Raw genomic sequence first — 21079 nt, 5'->3', positions numbered from 1 at the left:
CTTGAACATGAAGATGGAGAACCCATCTTTGATCAACCTTCAAATGAGGTTGGTGGTGATTTTGAAGAAGAAGAGGGCTTGACACTTGTGATGAGAAAGACTCTTCTTGCTCCTAAATTCAATTCCGAAGAAGATTGGTTGAGAACCAATATTTTTTATACAACTTGCAGCATTGGAGGAAGAGTTTGTAGTATGATCATCGATGGGGGAAGTTGTGAAAATCTGGTCTCTCAGGAGGTGGTTGATAAGTTGAGGCTTGCCGCTCAAGATCACCCACATCCCTACAAACTTTCTTGGTTCAAGAAGGGTAATGAGGTGAAAGTAACGAAGCGTTGCTTGGTGCCATTTTCTATCCGGAAAAAATATTTTGATGAAGTTTGGTGTGATGTAGTACCAATGGATGCGTGCCATATCCTTCTTGGAAGACCTTGGCAATATGATTGCCAAACGATGCATGATGGGAAGAAGAACACCTATACCTTAAGCAAAGGCAATCAGAAATTTACTTTGCTGCCAATGAAGGAAAAGGTGACTTCTAAATCCTCTACAACCTCTTTACTCGCTTCTAAAAGCTTCATTCAAGAAAGTCAAGATAGTTGCTACATTTTGGCATTAATTCCAGTCAACACAATGGCTGGAACTGATGTTCCTAGTGCTGTCACTGAGTTATTACAGCAATATGGTGATGTTTTTCCCCATGAGTTACCTCCTGACTTGCCTCCTATGCGAGACATTCAACATGCCATTGATTTGGTACCGGGTGCACCCCTTCCAAATAAGGCAGCATATTGTATGGCTCCAAAGGAGAAGGAAGAGTTGCAAAAACAAGTTCAAGAGCTTCTTGATAAAGGCTACATTCGGGCTAGTATTAGCCCTTGTGCAGTATCCGCTCTCTTGACTCCTAAGAAGGATGGCTTTTGGAGGATGTGTGTGGATAGTAGAGCTATCAACAAGATCACAATCAAGTATCGTTTTCCAATTCCTAGATTGGATGACATGGTAGATTGCTTGGCGGGTGCAAAGGTGTTTTCCAAGATTGATTTGCGAAGTGGGTATCATCAAATTAGAATTCGCCCAGGAGATGAATGGAAGAAGGCCTTCAAGACACATCATGGATTATTTGAATGGCATGTTATGCCATTTGGTTTGACAAATGCACCTAGCACTTTCATGAGGGTGATGACACAAATGTTGCAACCATTATTGGGGCTTTGTGTTGTGGTGTATTTTGATGATATTTTGGTGTATAGCCGCTGTTTGGAGGATCACTTGGTGCATTTACAGCTTGTGCTTGACATTTTGAGGAGAGAAAAGTTTTATGGTAACATGAAAAAGTGTAGCTTTGGGATGGATCAAGTGGTGTTCTTGGGGCATGTTGTGTCTTCCAAAGGAGTGTTCATGGATGAAAACAAGGTTAAGGCAATTGTTGATTGGCCTACACCTTCTAGTGTGCATGAGGTGAGGAGTTTCCATGGTCTTGCCACCTTTTATAGAAGGTTTATTAGCAATTTTAGCACCATTGCAGCACCTCTCACCAATTGTCTCAAACAAAAGTCCTTTGTTTGGACTGATGAAGCCCAAGAAAGCTTCCAACTTTTGAAGAGGAAGTTAACTGAAGCTCCTATCCTTGCCTTGCCCAATTTTGACAAGATATTTGAGCTTAATTGTGATGCATCAGGAGTGGGAATTGGGGGTGTCCTTAGCCAAGAAGGGTAGCCCATAGCATTCTTTAGTGAGAAGTTGAATGAAGCAAAACTTAGGTATTCTACCTATGACAAGGAATTCTATGCTATTGCTCAAGCCATCAAGCATTGGAGTTACTATTTGGCCTACAAGGAGTTTATTCTACACACCAATCATGAGGCTTTGAAATATCATAGTAGCCAATCTAATGTAAACAAGAGGCATGCTAAATGGGTAAGCTTTTTGCAGCAATTCACTTTCTCATTGAAACATCAGTCAGGAATTCTCAACAAAGTGGCTGATGGGTTGAGTAGGAGGACTAATTTCTTGGTGGAAATGCAAGCTAAGGTTGCTGGTTTTGAAGCTTTCAAGGAGAATTACCAAGATGACTCACATTTTGGTGATCTATACCAACAATTGCAGCAGGAACAGTAACCTACCAAGTCAAGTCTGACTTTTGGTTGAAGGATGGATTTCTTTTCAAAGGGCTGAAATTATGTGTGCCTAAATGTTCTCTAAGGGAGTTGATGATTGTTGAACAACATAATTTGGGGCATTTTGGCAAATCAAAGACCCTAGAATTCCTTAAACAAGACTACTTTTGGCCGGGAATGACTAAAGATGTTGAGCAGCATGTTTAAAGGTGCCAAGTTTGTCAAAAAGGAAAGGGTACAACCACTAATGCAGGTCTGTATTTACCCCTTCTAGTGCCTAATAAACCATGGGAATATATTAGTATGGATTTTGTTCTTGGCCTTCCACCTACACAACGAAAGAGTGATTCAATCATGGTGGTAGTGGATCGTTTCTCCAAGATGGCTCACTTCATCCCATGCAAGAAGACTTCGGATGCTTCCAATGTGGCTGCTTTATTTTTCAAAGAAGTCTACAAGCTTCATGGTGTACCCCTATCTTTTGTTTCCGACAAGGATGCTAAATTTCTTGCTCATTTTTGGCGAACTCTATGGCGCAAGATAGGAACTGAATTGAGCTTTAACACTTCTTTCCACCCTCAAACGGATGGTCAAACTGAAGTTGTCAACCGGAGTCTTGGAAATCTCTTGAGATGCTTGATTGGAGAAAATCCCAAGAATTGGGAAAGTATCCTTCCCTTGGCTGAATTTGCTTACAACTCTTCTCTTAATCGGACTATTAACACATCTCCTCTTGAAGTTGTGTATGGGAATAAACCTTTGAGTGTCTTAGATTTGGCACCCTTGCCACTTTCGAAGAAGGAGAATGTAAGAGCAACAGAAATGACAGATTTTATGCAATCTGTCCATGCACAAGTCAAGGAGAGAATTGAACATTCCAATGCAAACTACAAGGCTGCTGCTGATATTCACCGAAGGAGACTAATTTTCAAGGAAGGGGACCTTGTATGGGTGATTTTGACAAAAGAAAGGTGTCCCCATGGCTCCTATTCCAAGTTGGGAGCAAGGAAAGTAGGTCCATGCAAAGTATTGACTAAAATCAATGACAATGCCTACACAGTCCAACTACCCCCTCACTTAAACATTTCTAATGCCTTCAATGTGAAGCATTTGAAGCCTTATTTTCCAACTGAAACTTGAGGGCAAGTTTCCTTTATGGAGGGGAGTATGATGCAGCCACCCTCTACCATTAGGACTGACAAACAGCCAACCAACCCCCCCTCTACCATTAGGACTGACAGCCAGCCACCCTCTACAAGCAAAACAGCCAGCCAACCTTTCTAACCTCTTAGGACAGCCAGCAGCCCCTTATTTTGACTTCTCATATCTGCCATGTATCCTCTTTAATTACTATCCTCTTTAATTACAGCTTTGACTTATATAACTATTAGCTACTTTATTTCCTAATAGTTAAAAGATTATAAATAGGCTAGCTATGTAAGAGTACAATCAGTTTTTGATGTGAATATAATTTAGTTTCAGACCTGGACAGAAACTTATTTCTCCAGTTTCTCTGTAATTCCAGCTTTAATTCTTAATTTTAATGCAATTCTAGTTCAAGTTCTCAATCAATTGATCTTGATTTCCATCAGGATGGAATGCATAGTTTTACAGTTTTGCTAAGTTTAGGGAGTTTATATTGCAAATTTAAACTACAAGGGATTAATTTGCCACTAACCCAAAGTTGGAGGAGACATTTGCATGTTGCCTTTTATTTTTTTATTTTTATTTTTTATCCTTTACTCTCTCTCTCTCTCTCTCTCTCTCTCTCTCTCTCTCTCTATTTTATTTTTCTTTCCAATTTAGAAAAACTTACACTCTTTCATATTTCTATATTAATGTTCAGGTACTTTGTGTGATTGGAGATGTTTCTTTCCTCCATGATACAAACGGGTTGGCAATTTTGAATCAAAGGTGGGGAATTTATCTTGTAGTTTTGAAGGCTTGTGTCACATTGTATTCATGCATTTTTTTTTTCCTTTAATTTCCTATCATCCTTTTTCAGATCAGTTACATGGTATTGGTAATTACACAACCTTAGGAAATCATCCGCATGATTTTGTGCTCTTAACTTTCCATGTTGACGTACATTAATCTGTCTATTTAACACTTGTTGCTCTAATGCTTAAAAAAAATTGAATGTTCTGAAGGAAATCACGGAAACCAATGACGATAGTTGTGATAAATAATCAAGGTGGTGCAATCTTCAGTCTTCTTCCAATTGCAGAGAGAACTGACCCAAGTATTCTGAAGCAATACTTTTACACCTCTCACAATGTTTCGATCTGCGGGCTGTGTAAGGCACATGGGTATAATGCTAGATATATAGTTACGATATATAACTTTCCCTTCTATCTCAATCGAAGCTATATTGGTGAATAAATTCCTGCTTTAAATTCTTTGGAATTCATTGAATGTGCAGTGTGAAGCATTCACTAGTGCAGACAAAGAGGGAGCTTCAAGATGCATTGTTGGCATCCCAGTACAATGAGATAGATTGTGTAATTGAAGTAAAGAGCTCCATTGATGCCAATGCCACCTTCCACAGGTTATTAGGCGCCAATGCTACTTCAATTATTATGTCTTCCTACTTGGATTTTTTTGTCACCTGTCTGCTGATATATTGTGCCTCTCATCTCAGAATTTTAAGAAAATTTGCAAGCCAGGCATCAAATCATGCTTTTAGCATCCTCTCGAGACTTTCTGTTCAAGATTCCATTTCACATGAAGGCTTTATTTGCAAGATATCTAGAATGGAGTGCTCACGGTTCAGGTGGGTTTGAGTATATCATTTATGTAATAAAATATGAATCAGTGATTTGCAAATTTGAGGAAGTTTGGTATAATTATTCAAATTTTTGTTCGTAGCAGAATTCCACTATGCGCTCCACCCACTTTGAATCTGGTTGACCATGAATGTACCAAGTTTTATAGAGAAGGTTATATTTTGTCTATATATCTTGAAGATGGGAGTGTTGGGCTTGGTGAGGTAAAGCTCTGGAAGGTTTTTTTTCCCTCTTCATCCACTTATGTTTAGTGTGAACCTTTAATGTAACAAGCACACATAAGGGCATTGGCTGATATTTACCTGTTCATCATTCTCATCATCTTTCTCTCTAATTCTTGAATGTCTTTTTGAAAACCGCGTTGCACCCCCCCCCCCCCCGCCCCCCCCCAAAATAAATCAAAAAACAAAACCTCAAGATCTTAAAGGTTATTTGATCTTGCCTTTTTTTTTTCTTGAACAGGTTGCACCTTTTGAAATCCACAGAGAAAGCCTGCTTGAAATTGAACAGCAACTCATATTTCTTCTTCATGTTTTAAAAGGAGCAAAAATTAGTTGTTTCCTTCCTCTGCTAAAGGGCTCATTTTCTTCTTGGATATGGAACAACTTGGGAGTCCCAGTAGGTCCTTTGTATCTTTATGCTGCAAATACAATATCGATACAGCCAGTGAATAAAGGATAGAACTTACCTCCAAACCAGTTTGGAGGAAATTCTTTCAATATGTGGTGATTCATAAATAAATAAATAAATAAAATCCATGTGTACTTTTAGTCACATGACCTATGACCTATTTAATGAGTGATGTGACTTGTTTAAATAATACACTTGGATTTTTTTATGAATCACCACTTGATGGATTGTTGGAGTCCGTGAATAAAATTCTTTAAAAAAAAAATTTAGTTAATGGAGTAATAATTTGAATGATAAAGTGATTTCATGGTTATACAGCCATGTTCAATCCTTCCAAGTGTCAGATGTGGCTTAGAAATGGGTATCCTTAATGCCATAGCAGCCAGACAAGGTTCCAGTTTATTAAACACACTACAGCCCCAAATTGATGAGGGAGATAAATCTGGAAGGTCATCAAAAGTTAAGATTTGTGCTCTTCTTGACTCCAATGGAACTCCGTTGGAAGTAGCTTGTGCTGCTACAGGTCTTGTTGAAGAAGGATTTACTGCAATAAAGCTTAAAGTAAGTTGATCTGACTGCAATTATATTCTGCTAAAAATACACTGCTTAATATTTGTTTCACGTGCTGCTACTCTCACCTCAGATGATGTTTCTAAAGACTTGCATTTATTGGAGATGTTTGTTAGCTTCACAATTATTCTTCTAATGCAGGTAGCACGTAGGGGGGGTCCTATTCATGATGCTGCTGTAATACAAGAAGTAAGGAAGATGGTAGGATGTCAGATAGAACTCCGTGTAGATGCAAATCGTAACTGGACATTTGAAGAAGCTATAGAATTTGGTTCTTTCGTAAAGGATTGTAACCTGCAGTACATTGAGGTATACTCTGGATAATCAGTGAATATGACTTTTCTACCTCTTGCCGGTTCTAAATGGATCACAAATGGTGTTCTTTGCTATATTTAATTGTATTAAGATCTCCTATGATTGTCAAGAAACTTCATGGTTGTCTTATATGAAGACGCAGATATGATATTTTTGGTATTTGTTGTCAAGTTATTGTTAGGTATCTAACTATCCTTTATTTCAGGAACCTGTTCAGGATGAAAATGATATTATTAAGTTCTGTGAATACAGTGGCCTGCCCGTTGCACTGGATGAAACTATTGGCAGTATTCAGGAAAATACTCTTGAAAAGCTTGCGAAGTATTCTCACCCAGGGATCGTTGCTGTTGTAAGTGACACTGAATTTTCATTTTTATAAGCTCGTTTTGGATGGTGGTGTTATACTTTTCACTGGTGGTTCTGTTCAGGCTGCAAATACATTGTATATACTTCATGAATATCAGCATCAACATACTTACCACTCTATAAGGATTAATAGTAACACAACTCAACTAGGTCTTATCCCAACAATGTGGTCAATTATTTATATTTTTACTCCCATTGTCTCTCAGTAATTGATGACCCTTCCTTTTTTTGAGTTGCCTTTTTATATATTAAATTTTGTAAATGTAGAAATTCAATTTCCAATATCTCATGTGCTTTTTAAAAGAAAATAAGATTCATATAAGAAGTCGTGTAACTTTTGATATGACGTAAAGGAAATTTTAAAAAGATCATATTTTTACCTTTTCATAAAATAACATGTCATTTCAGAAGTGCAGACACGAGAGATAGAGGGAGCTTATTTATTTATTTTATAGGTAAGTTACAATTGCACCTAGTTGACCAAAAATTAGTGAAGTCTGTTCAAGATTGGCCAAGGTCTTGTTGCTGGAAATGGCACTGGTGGTGTATACAACCATCATTGTTTGCTAATTCTCATCACTGTTTTTTTTTTTATCTTTTTGAAGAAAATTGTTGTGTGAAATAAAAACCATAACAGGAGGAAAAAATGTACAAAATAGAGGAAATGCTGAAAAATTTCCCATTCACCATAAACATCATTGTTGTTATTTAACGGGTGTTTAAATGCTGATTTAGGTTTGTTATTTTGATTGTTTCAGGTTATCAAACCAAGTGTCATTGGTGGATTTGAGAATGCTTCATTGGTTGCACACTGGGCACAAAACCAGGGAAAGATGGCTGTTGTCAGTGCCGCATATGAAAGTGGCCTAGGTTTGTCAGCATATATTCAGTTTTCTTGTTATCTTGAGCTGCAGAATGCAGACATATGCAAGGTGATAAAAAGTGAACGTGTCCCATCTATAGCCCATGGTCTAGGAACGTACCGTTGGCTTGAAGAAGATGTTACTACTGATCCTCTCAGGATTGATCGTGATCCAGATAGTGGTTTCATAGAAGCTTCTGTTTCTGATGCTAACCGGTTTCTGCAGAAATTTCAAATTAACCACAATACTATTTGTAGCAAGCTTACCGGGGAGCAAGTTAATGGATACCAGTTGACTGTAGATACAAGGGGTTTCTCTTGTTTCCTCAAAGTTTATGAGGTTGGAGAAAGAACCAATGTAAGTAGAATTTTTCACAAGATTCATGTACACATCTTTCCCATCCATTTAACTTACCCAGATACTCTCACTTTCTAGGGGCTCATAATCCCTGTAATTACTTGACACATTATTCAATGTACTAGGGAAATGTAGCTTTGGCTATCAGTTTCTCTGCCGAGAAAAGTGGTTGGTTTATTAATTCTTGCTTGACACTGGTTTGTTAGCAATATTGTATCAACAATAGGAATAGGTATACCTTAAATTGTAAACGGTATATGTTGTTGATATTTGGGCTCTTGTTGTTAAATTTTAAAAGCTCAAGTGAAATGCTTATCATGAATATGAAGGGATGATCTCTTGATCACAAGTTTGCATGGGCATCTTCAGTCTCGAGACATGGACATCAAATTACTGCTTCACTGTTTGTCTGTCTGTTATAATTTTGCATGGTAGCTGGACAATTTCCATGACGATAATTTTACTAGTTAAATATTCTTTCCATAGTAATGTTCCTATATCGCATCCTCACTCCACCATAATTAAGCTGATGCAGGATAATGTAGTTTTATTTCTTCATGGATTTCTTGGGACTGGTGAAGACTGGATTACTGCCATGAAGGCCATATCAGGTTCAGCAAGATGCATTTCAATTGATCTTCCTTCTCATGGGGGATCAAAGATACAATACCATGGTGCCAAGGATTCTGCACAAGACCCAACTTTTTCAATTGAGGTGGTTGCCGACATATTATATAAAATGATTGATCAAATTACTCCTGTAAAAGTTATTTGTGTTGGATACTCAATGGGAGCAAGGATCGCATTGCACATGGCCCTGAGATTTAGTGATAAGGTAAATTGGTAATGTTTGCGGTTTTGACCTATATTTTGAGCGTCTTATTTATTTTATATAGTTAATAGAAATAAATATTAATCATGAAGATCAAAGGAGCTGTCGTAATAGCTGGAAGCCCTGGTTTAAAAGATAAAGTAGCAAGAGATGTTCGTAGGGCCAAAGATGATTCCAAAGCACACTTGCTTGTTGCTTATGGCTTACAACTCTTTATGGAGAACTGGTATGCTGGAGATCTGTGGAAAAGGTGGTTTCTGGGTTCTTTTCTTTCAGAGGGTCTGACTTCTGCGATTGCCTTTACTATACTCAACTCCTTGGTTACTGATCATCTATTAAATTTCTGCTTACTAACAGCTTAAGAAGCCATCCCCATTTCAATCAAATAGTCACCAGCCGCTTACAGCATGATGATGTGCAGAGCCTTGCAAAATCTCTGTCTGACTTAAGTGTTGGGAGGCAGCAGTAAGCTTTTTTTGGCATTTTAAATTTTCCTTCTTTAAATTTTGGTGTCTTAGGTTTCGTTTTTTCCTACTATATATGATTAGGGAAGCACAAAGGATCTTTGAATAGCTTTTTATAATTCAATAAATGGGATTTGCTAAATCAATTAGAATTAGTGCTAAGTCATAATAGTCTATATAAGCACACTAATGTGCTATAGTGGAGACAATTTACAATTTTCTTGATTAACAAAATTTTCTTTGAAATTTTCCCAACAGCCATGTGTGTTAGGGTTTTTGCCCTAAAATCCAAGTTATTAGCATGTTATTTTTTTTGATAGGTAATCAGAAAGCTTTTATAAATGATAGTAAAATAAGATATACAAGAAGTTCATGATGATGAACAACAAGAAATAAAAGGAATAAACAGAACAATAAACCGAGGGGATTCAAGAAACTAAATAATTAATTTGTTTAATTATATGAGACTATTTGTATATGAAACTAATTGGACATTATCATATAGTCCTTAAGATGCATTGTATTTGAGTTAGTTACAGAAGATATAAATCACAAGTTCCTTAAAAACTCGAAAATGTAGTTCGTAGTCGGTGATGGAATTGGGCATTTCATTTGCAAAGTCTATAACATATCAACTACAATGATTTATCTTGATCATGGAAGTGGAGACTTCTAGTTGATGTGTTGGTGTGTCTTAAGTGTGTAAGACATATTGAACTGGATCGCTGTGAGATTAATTATTAATATATATATATATATATATATATATATATATAAAACTGAAGCTCCTGACCTCTCCACAATTTTTTTACGTCAGCATTACTTAAATAAATATAATACTAATTAATTAATCTATATATATATATAACTCATGTTTGGATTCATTTAAGTAGACTAAAATATTAAAGAGCCTCACGTTAGGATTAAAACACAAAAAAGACTCACGTAAGGATTCAAAAAAGAAGAGAGAAAGACTCATGTTATAACTCCTCTCTTCCCACCTCAAAACCTTAGCAACCTTACCCCTCTCTCAAGTTAAAAAAATAAAGCAATAGATTCCGCAATCTCTCTCTCTCTCTCTCTCTCTCTCTCTCTCTCTCCAGGCCTAAATTTCAAAATAGGGGGAGGGGCAGTTGGTTGGAGGATGGTCCCTCCACCCACCACCCACGTACATTAGCTATGCATCCATTAGTCCTTGCGAAGAGTCATAGACCACCTATCTTCATAAAAAATTATAAATAGATGGAGTTGCCACACACTCTTTCTGTAACGAAAGGGGAAAACCAAAGACACATCAGAAAGAGCAAATGAATCCGTTCATTCCTCACTTAGACTCAGAGTCACAGAGACAAGTCGTTGAGATGGACGGCCACATGCTAGGCAATCTTCATTCCAAAAGCGACATGTTATGTAAGTTAGGTCAATAATTGTTAAAAAAAAAAAAACTACTTCAATAACTGTGAAAAAAAAAATTGTATTACTAGATTAATTTTAAGAAGTCATACTTTGCATCAAATTCAGGAAAAAAAAAAAAACGAAATAGATTTTAGCTTATAAAGTTCAGTTTTTATAAGGTTAGTTTTGTTTATAGATCAAACATAGTAGTACATTGTTCAGCAATGAATACTTATATAATCAATTTCCAAGTCAGTGTTCAAGAATTAAACCAAAATTCTAACGGTGCAATCATAAAAATACTATTATTGGTGATAATTTTATGGAGTTGCAGTGTTCAAGATTTAAACCAAAATTCTTTTAAATTATATATAATATTTTGTCCTTAGTAAATTTTCTATCTCTTTAATTTTAGTATATTGTGTTTCTTAAGCTATAGAGAGATTTTTTTTTTTATATATTTAAAATTTTATGGGATATAAAGAGATCTTTGATTTCGTGAAATAGTTTATACTCTCCTTCTTTGATTTGATTTACTCACTATCTTTGGCACTTGCCATTGGCAATTACTCAAGCCACTCTTATGGACCAAATCAACTAATTCTCCAGTCACCATCATTGATAAATGAGAAATCAAATCAGGGTTATAGTTTTTCTATTTGGTCCAAAAAATTTTTTGTTTTTTTGTTTTTTTTAAAAGCAAAAAAGGAAGTATGATATTGGTTTCTAGGGTTTTCATTCGTGATTTGATTCAATTAATCTAGGAAAAAAATTACATTATTTATCCAAAAAAAAAATTTAGGAAAAATCTCATATTATCTTTTTTCTCAATAAGTATTAAAAATTTTCTATTGTCCATGAAATTGCTATTGTTTATTAAAAAATTGCACCTGTAGATCAATATTTATATTTCTTAACTTGGCATTTTGCACCTATGGCTGAAGTTGTGTGGATCTTTGGAAGCATAGAAATCTTTTCTTTCATTCACCATGGTTTTTCATTGAGTAATTTCTCTCTCTTACTCCTCTTAATGAGTTTTGTATTCGACTAGAAGAAAGATTTTTTGCTTTGAAGGTCATGAAGCACCTATCTCATTTTATTTTTCCTCACCACAAGGAAAACATTCAGGTAAGACACATAATCTATTTTAAAGATTGAATAGAAATAACCATATCATACAAGAGCAAGAGATAAATTTTTAAGGGATGAGCTTGATTGTTTCTTATTTTCAATAATAAATCATTTAACTCCAATACCAGTAATTGTTTGAGAAATCCGATATGTTCATATTGCTATAGAATAGAGAATGGTAGAAGCCAACTTTATTACAACTACTTAAATTGAGTTGAGTCAGTTGACTTAATGCCATACAATTGCAAAGTATTGCATGAAAGATAATGGAATTAATTGTTGTAATTTTTATTTTCTTTCAATGTTTTGAATTTTCTCTATATTATTTTTACAACTGAGCAAAGATTGAGAAAGTGATATATTATTACTCTAATTTGAAGTTTAATGCGTCCCCCTCAAGTCATGGTCTTTATTTATATATTCATGGTTGGTCTTTATTTATATATTTGGAGTTTATATTTTTAACCGTTGCTGAGAAATTAAGGCTTAGTTGCACAATATGTGTAAATTCTAATGACAGCATAAGCCCATAATTTTGGGATTAATAGTTTATAAATCCTTTGCATGACAACAATGAGATTTGTATAGCCAATCATGTTTTTCAAAAGGCTACTTTAAATAGTGAGTCAATGCGTTTCTTACATTTGGGTATTAGTTAGAATTGTTTTCAAATGAGTGTACCAATAAAAGTGAATGTGTATAAATATTGTTTAACTAACCCGTGCATCACACGGGATGACGACTAGTTCAATTAACAACTGTCACCTGAATAAGAAATCTCACAACTTCTATTTTCATAGACTCTCAATCCTGAGAAAATTGTGAATTTGATCATGAAATGTAAGTTGCTTTGATATATCAGGAATGAAATTTAATTTAACGGTCAAAAACTCAGTATGTTGGGGAGCCGCATGTAGAGGGAACACATATTCTCAAGATAAAATCCATTATATTTTTCTATAAAGACACGAAATATCCCCTTGAGATAAGTTTATCTCAATTTAATAGGAACTTGTTATTGAAGGTGCTGGGCCGGCCACTTTAGTAAAGAGCTACTAAGGTTTATTTTTATTGAAATTTGATTTCATAAAATATATACATAACTAAAAGATTAAACCGGGGACTCAAGGAATAAAGTAGTGATTTACAAAGCGACAATTTATTATGACTTTGTTCAGTATGGATGTTTCATGGAGGGGTCAAATGATATTATATTAGAGTCTTAGGATATAATTTATTAATAAAGCCTAGAGTGCAATTATATTTCCATAGTGATACTTGTTATATAATTAATGGTAACTTTGGGTTTCTCAAGAGTTGATGGAAGCCCGAAGCTCATTAGAACTAAAGTCTTATATGTCTCTTCGGTCCCATCCCAAGCAACACACTAAAGCCCATTTGGGTTAGCCCAAAAGGCTAACTCAATTAGATATCAATTGTTTATTTAGTAAGAGTTATGGCCTTTTTTCATCATTTCCATAGAAGCTCAGAATTTGAACGGTCTCTAAATGCTTCTTTTCTATCTTTGATTCCTGAACACAAGATTTTCGGCCTATCAGCTTAGTGGGCAGTGTGTATAAGCTATTGGCTAAGGTTTTGACAAACAGATTGAGGCAGGTGCTGGATAAACTCATTTCGGAGTAGCAGAATTCTTTTGTTGGTGGCAAACTGATTTTGGATTCAGTACTTATTGCTAATGAATGTTTAAATAGTAGACTGAAGTGTTGTACTCCGGGGATGCTGTGTAAATTAGACATTGAGAAAGCATATGATCATGTGAATTGGGACACTTTGTTTTATCTATTGGAGAGGATGGGCTTTGAGGGAAAATAGATGGAGGAGATGGCTAAAGACTTGTGTCACTACCATTTACTTCTCAGTTTTGGTTAATGGATCTCCTGCTGGCTTCTTTGGTAGCTCTAGCGGTCTTCTTTGGTAGCTCTAGAGGTCTAAGACAAGGTAATCCATTGTCTCCCCTTCTCTTTCTTTTGATCATGGAGGTTTTAAGTCATGTCCTAAAGAAAACCGAAGAAGGTGGTCTCATTCAAGGTTTTCATGTGGGTCCTATGAATTCTAGTGGTATTCATATTTCTCATCTATTATTTGCTGATGATACCATTTTATCAGGTTATGACCTTTTATCAAGTTTTTACTGGTTTGAAGGTGAATGTGGAGAAAAGTGAAATTGTCCCTATTGGGGAGGTGAGCAACATTAAGACCTTGGCTAATATTCCTCAATGCAAGGTGGGCAGTTTGCCCATGATTTACTGGGGTATGCCATTGGGAACTTTGTATAGAATAGCCTCTATTTGGAATCCGATCCTTGAGAGGAAGGAAAAGAAGCTTTCAGTTTGGAAGTGGCTTTATTTGTCAAAGGGTGGTAGACTCACTTTGTTGAAAAGTATCCTTTCAAGCCTTCCGACTTATTATTCAGAGGAATTTCTTGTGGGGTTCTTCAATTGAGTGTTTTAAATATCCTTTGGTGGCTTGGAAAAAGGTTTGCTTACCGCATGAGTTGGGTGGTTTAGGAACTCGGAATTTGGCGTCTTTTAATCAGGCCCTATTAGGGAAATGGCTCTGGAGGTATGGCCATGAAACTGCTCATCTGTGGCAGAGGGTCATAGCCATGAAATATGGGGAGGGAAAAGGGGGTTGGTGCACTAGAGTTTGTAGAAGGGCTCATGGTTGTGGTTTATGGCGGAGTATTAGTGAAGGGTGGGAAAGTTTTGCTAAGCATTTGTCTTTTGTGGTGGGAGATGGTTCTCGTATTCTTTTTTGGCATGATAAGTGGACTAGGGATGTTCCTCTTAAAATTCTCTATCCTCAGTTATTTATGTGTTCAACCAATAAGGAAGCTTGTATTTATGAAGTGTTAAGTCCTCCGGTGGGCGATAATGATAGAGTGTGGAGTTTAAGATTTTACAGGGAATTCAATGATTTAGAGTTAGCGGCTTCCTACTCTCTACTTCATTTCATCCAAACCCAAATTCTTAGGGGTGAAGGGTGTGACAGGCTTTGTTGGGGTCTTAATTGAAGTGGGGAGTATGATATTCGGCCTTTTTATCATAAGATTTGAAATGTAGCTCCTACTTTCCCTTGGAAGGGCATTTGGAAAGTTAAAGTTCCTAAAATGGTAGCATTCTTTATGTGGACAACAACCCATGGTCAGATTCTAACTTTGGATAACTTTATGCTTCGTGGTCGCCCTTTGACGAATCATTGTTGTATGTGCTGTTGTAATGCAGAATCTGTGGATCACCTGTTACTTTTTTGTTCGATAGCTCATTCTTTATGGACGTATATGCTTCGGTTGTTTGGGATCAATTGGGTCATTTGTTGGTATCATTGGCTCGGAAAGCATAGTTGTGATATTTGGAATTTGATTCCAGGCTATTTAATTTGGACTGAACGGAATCGGCGGTCTTTTGAGGATGAGGGAAAAACTGTAGTTCAGTTATTAAATTTATGCCAACGGACCCTCTTTGATTGGTCTCAGTGTTGGGGTTTCTCAGATTGTTCTACCCTTATGGATTTTCTTTTGTCTATTAGAATAGCTTAGTGGCTGCTTATGTCTTTTTGTTTCTTTATTTTTCTTTGTTCACTACCTTGAACTCTTTGTATTTTTCTTGCTATTCCTTTATTAATAATATTTTCTTCTTACCTATCAAAAAAAAAAAAAAAAGTTAAGAGTTATTAAATAAAATAATTGTCTTTGGCAATTAAAACGTGCGTTCGATAAAAAGAAGAGAAAATAGTTTTCTCTTTGATGTCTCTTGAACACAGTTTTTAACAAAAGAAAAAGTATGTATATAAGAACTGATTGAGAGACTACACATCTTGGGCACCATGTGAAATTGGGATAAAGATTGAAGGTCTTCTCAATTATTGTTTTTGAATTTCACTACATCAAGGTACGCTTTCTATTCTTTGTTCTAGAATTCAAGGTTGCATGTTATTTCTCACGAATGAAGAAGATCATTGTGCTACTTCTGCTGCTTGTTTTGTATGAGATGCAAGACCATGTTTTCCAACACAGTGCTCATTAGTCATTCCAGCCAACCCTAGCTGTTGATTCCTAGGTTTTGTTTTTCTTGCTTGGTGTTGATTCCTAGGTTATTTTATTCTTTTGTTCTTCAATTTTGGTGTGGCATCAGTTTTGGTTGTCCTGTATCAAAATTTTGAATTGGATAGCATCTGAATCTGGAAAGAGCAAGAAGTTCATGAATTGATCATTAGCTTTTATAAAAAATCTATACCTTGAATATGAAGGTTGGAGACCCTTGAACAGAGAACCTTTTTCGTTCTCTTTTGTCAGTGAGACGAGTAGAAGATGGCTGGAAAAACAATTTACCTAAGAGGAGATATTGGTGGCCCTTCATGATGTGGATGGAGTAGAAGCACCTAGTCTAGATGGATTCACTATAGCGTTCTTCAAACATTGCTGGAACGCAATGGAGGGGAGTGTGTTGCAAGTATTCCAAGAGTTCTTCACTCATTGTAAGTTTGAAAAATCCCTAAATGCCACATTTGTTACTTTGATCCCAAAGAAGCTAGGATCTACATACATTAGGGATTTTCGCCCGATAAGCACAGCCAAGTTTCTAGCTAATCATTTGAATACTGTTAGTGTAGATATATTTTCAGATGCACATAATGTTTTTATTGGGGGTGTCAGATTCTAGACTTGGTGCTCATAACAAATGAATGCATTGACAGTAGATTGAGAGAGTATTTTGGGGATCATATGTAAGCTTGATATTGAGAGGGTTTGTGGCTATGTCTTTTGGGACTGCTTGCTGTTCTTACTTGATAAGCATGGTTTTGGTGCAGAATGGTGTCAGTGGATTCTGTTATGTATATCAACTGTTTGTTTCTCCATCATGATTAATGGAGCTCCAAAAGGGTTTTTTTGAACAGTTCATGAGGTCTAGGGTCCCCATTGTTATTTCTCTTAATCATTGTGATTTTGAGCAGGATGATCCAAAGAATTGTGGATGGTGGTTTACTTAAGGGCTTTAAAGCTGGTTGGCCAGTAGAGAGGTTCTTAATTTCTCCGGCCTATTTGCAGATGATACTATCGTGTTCTATGAGGCCTCTCCTGAACAATTTTCCAACTACTTCGCTAGTGTCTGGTCTCAAAGTGAAGTTGAGCAAAAATGAATTGGACCCCAATGGGTGATGTTCCCATTATTATGGACCTTGCTGATATCCTGGGGTGCAAGGTTGGTCCCTTACCTATGACCCATCTAGGATTACACTTGGGATCTTCTTTCAAAGTTGGAGGTATTTTGAATCCCATTTTGGAAAAGGTGGAAAGATTGTTGACAGGGTGGAAGTTGTACTTGTCAAAAGGTGGAAGGGTGACTTTGAATAAGAGTACACTATCTTCTATTCTTACCTTTTTGTCTTCGTTCATGATGCCTAATCATGTGGTGAACAAATTGAAAAAACTCTAAAGGGATTTGCTTTGGGGAAGCACTAGTGATGCCAAGAACTTCCACTCGGTGGATTGGAGAGTGGTGTGCTCACCCTTAAAATAGGGGAGGATTGGGGATTAGGGAGCTAGCTTAACCAGGCTCTTACGATAGTGGCATAGGAGGTTTGGAGTGAAAAGGGTCCATCTCAGAAGGAGTGTAGTCTATGCTAAATATGGTGAAGGTTGGGGAGGGTGGATAACAGATTGAGGTCCCCATGGGGTTTGCTTTTGGAAAAGCATCAGCAGGGGATAGGAGCCTTTTCCCAAATTCTTATGGTTTGAGGTATGAGACCATTGAGTAAGATTTTAGATAAACATTTGGTGTGGACTCTGGTGACTGTCCTCTTCACAGTACGTTCCCAGACCTATTTGCCTTAGCGGTAGACAAGGAGGCTTTAGTTGCATTGTATTTAGCTTGCACCCATTAAGGGTGAGTTCCAGCATTGGAAACCTCTTTTCGCAAGTCCTTTCATGATTGGGACTTGAATTGGTAGATTCTTTTTTTGAGTTTCTCTATGATAATTTGCCCGTGTCTAACCGTACAAAAGTCATATTTGAGGTTCAATCAATAATGACCTTAGGGCTTCTGCAGGTGTTCCCTTCCTTGGAAGTGCATTTGGATGACCAGGGTCTCATGAAATGTTTCGTACTTCATGTGGACTGCAGCTTTAAGAAAAATCTTGATAATTGGCAACCTTCAAATAAGGTATCTGTTGGTAGTTGATTGGAGTTTTATGTATAAGAGAAGCAGGGAATCTATCAATCACCTGCTACTTCACCATTTGTTGGCAACAGTGATATGGTCATTTGTCTTTTGCTTTGTTTAAACTAGTAACGTTGATGCCCAAATCAGTGCATCTTTTGGAGTGTTGGCAAGGACAATTTCAGTGACAAAGAAGAGCTATGGTGTGGAAAGCCATGCCTCTGTGTCATGTGGAATTTCTGGTATGAAAGAAATAGGGGGTCTTTAATGGGGGTGGAGCATCCTTACCTTTGGTATTAAAGGGCACTCTTTGCGATCCTTGTACAATTAGATTCATGCTCAAGGTGGCATTGCTTCAACGTAATATGTTGATGTTTCAGTTTCCCTCTCTTTGTGATTTTTACTTTTTGATCTGGGGATGTTCACATCCTTTGTGTCAAACTTTCCTTTTTTAATAAAATTTGTACTTGTTATCCAGTTTAGCTAAATAACTGGAATTATAACAAGAAATGTGATGTGTACTTGTATGTTTTTGCCTAAAGTAATGACAATTTTCTTCAACTGTTAACATTATGCAAAGTTATGTAATGTTAAACTTTGTGCTTTAGTTGGTTCCATAAGTAGAGTTTTCAGCTAGAAAACTTTACAGTGATTACTTTAACATATAATTTCTTATGGAGTCGTTGGGAGGATGTTGGTAATTGGATTTTTCTAAAAGAATGTTACATCATTAAATTATCTGTGCTCTACATTTTAGAAGACTTGTGCTTCACCTTTTCTCTGGGCACCTTGCCATTTTCAAGTTGCGATACATTTAGCCCATCTGAAGATAGTGAGAATCATATACAGCTAAAATTCTCAAATGGATGAACGTAGCAAAGCCAAAGTTTCCCACGTGCTCCTTCATTCCCATTGGACCACCTTTACCATATTTGCATGCTACAGCCACCTTTTATTCTAGGCTTCCACTGCCGACATATTCCCTCCTCGCTCCACGTGCCCTATAACTTCTAAATCCTAATTTTGGGTTCTAAATTCTAATTAATTCAATTCACGAAGTCTTATCTTATCCACAAGAACAAAACCACATAATTTCTGCTGCCTTAATATTTGTCAGTATGTTCTGTAATACTAGCTTTAAATTTGATCTCTTATGTAAACGTAGTTTCCCAATGTTTTAGGAGTTTGATATCCTATTTTTGAAAGTCAATTTCATTAAGCAGTGTCTTTTTGCTTTTGTTTGCATTGTAGGCCATTGTGGGAAGACTTGAAGCATTGCAAAACGCCCCTTTTGCTCATTGTTGGGGAGAATGATACGAAGTTCAAGACAATTGCTCAGGAAATGTTTTGTGAAGTTTGCCATGGTTTGAAGAGTGGAGATAATCTATGGAATGAGATCCATGAGATAGTTGAGATTCCCAACTGTGGCCATGCTGTCCATCTGGAAAACCCACTTCCTGTAATCAGTGCATTGAGACAATTTCTAACCAGGTTGGGCAAGAGTTCATTTGCAATCAAAAGAGTGGTATAGAGACTAGAGCTGTAAGTCTGTAACCCTGTTATAGTCAGATGCAATATGACGGCTGATGATACAGTGTACAAATTATCTGATGGATCTCACGTTTAATTCACGGCATAGACTTCACTTTGCCAAGCTTGTAGGTTCTCATACCGGTCTCATGGATTCTTAGGCATGTGCTTCACTGCTTCTAATTTTTACATTTGGTACTTCTCATAAAATATTGTGAAGATAAACACCAATTCTGTGTCCTGTGTCCTGTGTGTCTATTTTTGGAAAACCATTTTTTATACTGGAAATGATAGAAGGAAAACCATTTCTAGATGAGGTCAGAAAGCCCAAATGCAGTTGCAGAATAATGTTCAACACCGTATCCGTATGGTAGTTCAGTAACATGTTTTATACCATAAAATCTCGTACTCTTTTTTTAGCGTCTTCACAAGAAAAAATGTCAATTAAAAAATAAAAAATAACATGCCATGCCATGCCAGAGATAGAACTATGACAGTCAGAAACCACAAAAAGAAAAGGTTAAGATAACTACAAATTTTGCAACATAAACATTACAAATTGTGTGACAATGAATGTGATTGATGAATTTCAACTATCAAATATATGAATGTTTGATTTATTTTTTATTTTAGTGACAAATGAGTTTTTAAGCTCCAATTTAGTAAAATTTAAAGCATCCATAGTGTCACTCAATCACAAAAATAGCAATCAGCTTTAAGCCATTTGATTGTGGATTCGGGTCCTCTTTTTTTCACTTTGAAATGAAGTGTCCATCTAAAGGCCAGGATTTAACTTAAATAAATCTAGGGTCTAAAATATGCTAACTCATTAAAAAGCCAATATCTTAAGTTTAAAATTAGTTTAATAATAATAATTTTAATTGCCATTTGTCAAAATAGTCCATGATGTTGCAAACGGATTGTTTAGGCCATAAACTCTTGATACTATGTCAAAAATATTTCCGCTTTGGCAATCCTCGTTCCTTTTGCCTATTTTTTTCGTTAAGTGGTGGCAGGAAAAAGTTTATGGGGCTAATAGTGAAACTATAATTTTTTTTTTTTGGCCACCTTGGCTTCCCCGTGGACTGTCACATGTTAATTTTTTATCTTAAAAATATTTAATGAAAAGTAAAGTAATAAAAAAAAAAGTCAAAGATTAGTCCTTTTATAATGGTACTCTAGTGGCACTCTCAATTCATTGTAAGTCTCTTTCTGAGAGTTTGAAACCTCAAAATCTAATTTATTGAATTTTTAAGTCTATTTGAGTCGAAGACTACACGTCTCTTCTCAAAAATATATATATATAATACTACACATCAATAGATTACAAAAGTTTATTTATTGAATTTTTAAGTCTATTTGAGTTGAAGACTACACGTCTCTTCTCAAAAATATATATATATAATACTACACATCAATAGATTACAAAAGTTTAATTAGCATGGAACATGAACTAATTCTCTCACAACACGTTACATGTCTCTTGAATTTGTATACAAAATGATAAAAGACAACACATGTTGCCACCTATTTTTTACGCAAAG

The 21079-nt window shown here is 36.2% G+C and overlaps 1 protein-coding gene across 5 annotated transcripts in view; it reads left to right on the top strand.

Moving 5' to 3' along the window:
* The window catches only part of LOC142629734 (protein PHYLLO, chloroplastic), a 65173-nt gene extending 45306 nt beyond the window's left edge, over positions 1-19867 (top strand). For 3 of the 5 annotated variants that reach the window (XM_075803770.1, XM_075803772.1, XM_075803773.1), the window contains 14 exons: positions 3964-4031; positions 4268-4426; positions 4540-4665; positions 4759-4890; positions 4989-5106; positions 5366-5521; positions 5852-6094; positions 6245-6412; positions 6624-6767; positions 7543-8004; positions 8540-8839; positions 8929-9086; positions 9194-9301; positions 19257-19867. In XM_075803770.1, the coding sequence (XP_075659885.1) occupies positions 3964-4031; positions 4268-4426; positions 4540-4665; positions 4759-4890; positions 4989-5106; positions 5366-5521; positions 5852-6094; positions 6245-6412; positions 6624-6767; positions 7543-8004; positions 8540-8839; positions 8929-9086; positions 9194-9301; positions 19257-19536 (2622 nt within the window). In that variant the 3' untranslated portion in view covers positions 19537-19867. Of the gene's footprint in view, positions 1-3963; positions 4032-4267; positions 4427-4539; positions 4666-4758; positions 4891-4988; positions 5107-5365; positions 5522-5851; positions 6095-6244; positions 6413-6623; positions 6768-7542; positions 8005-8539; positions 8840-8928; positions 9087-9193; positions 9302-16141; positions 16324-19256 lie in introns of all 5 variants that reach the window. The other 2 variants (XR_012843108.1, XM_075803771.1) reach the window with 2 other exon arrangements.
* Positions 19868-21079: the final 1212 nt, after the last annotated feature.

This window comes from Castanea sativa, chromosome 3 (assembly GCF_040712315.1).
Source record: "Castanea sativa cultivar Marrone di Chiusa Pesio chromosome 3, ASM4071231v1".
In the NCBI taxonomy this organism is placed as follows: domain Eukaryota; kingdom Viridiplantae; phylum Streptophyta; class Magnoliopsida; order Fagales; family Fagaceae; genus Castanea; species Castanea sativa.
The sequence above is the reverse complement of the archived record's forward strand: the minus strand, read 5'-3'. Positions and strand labels throughout refer to the sequence as shown.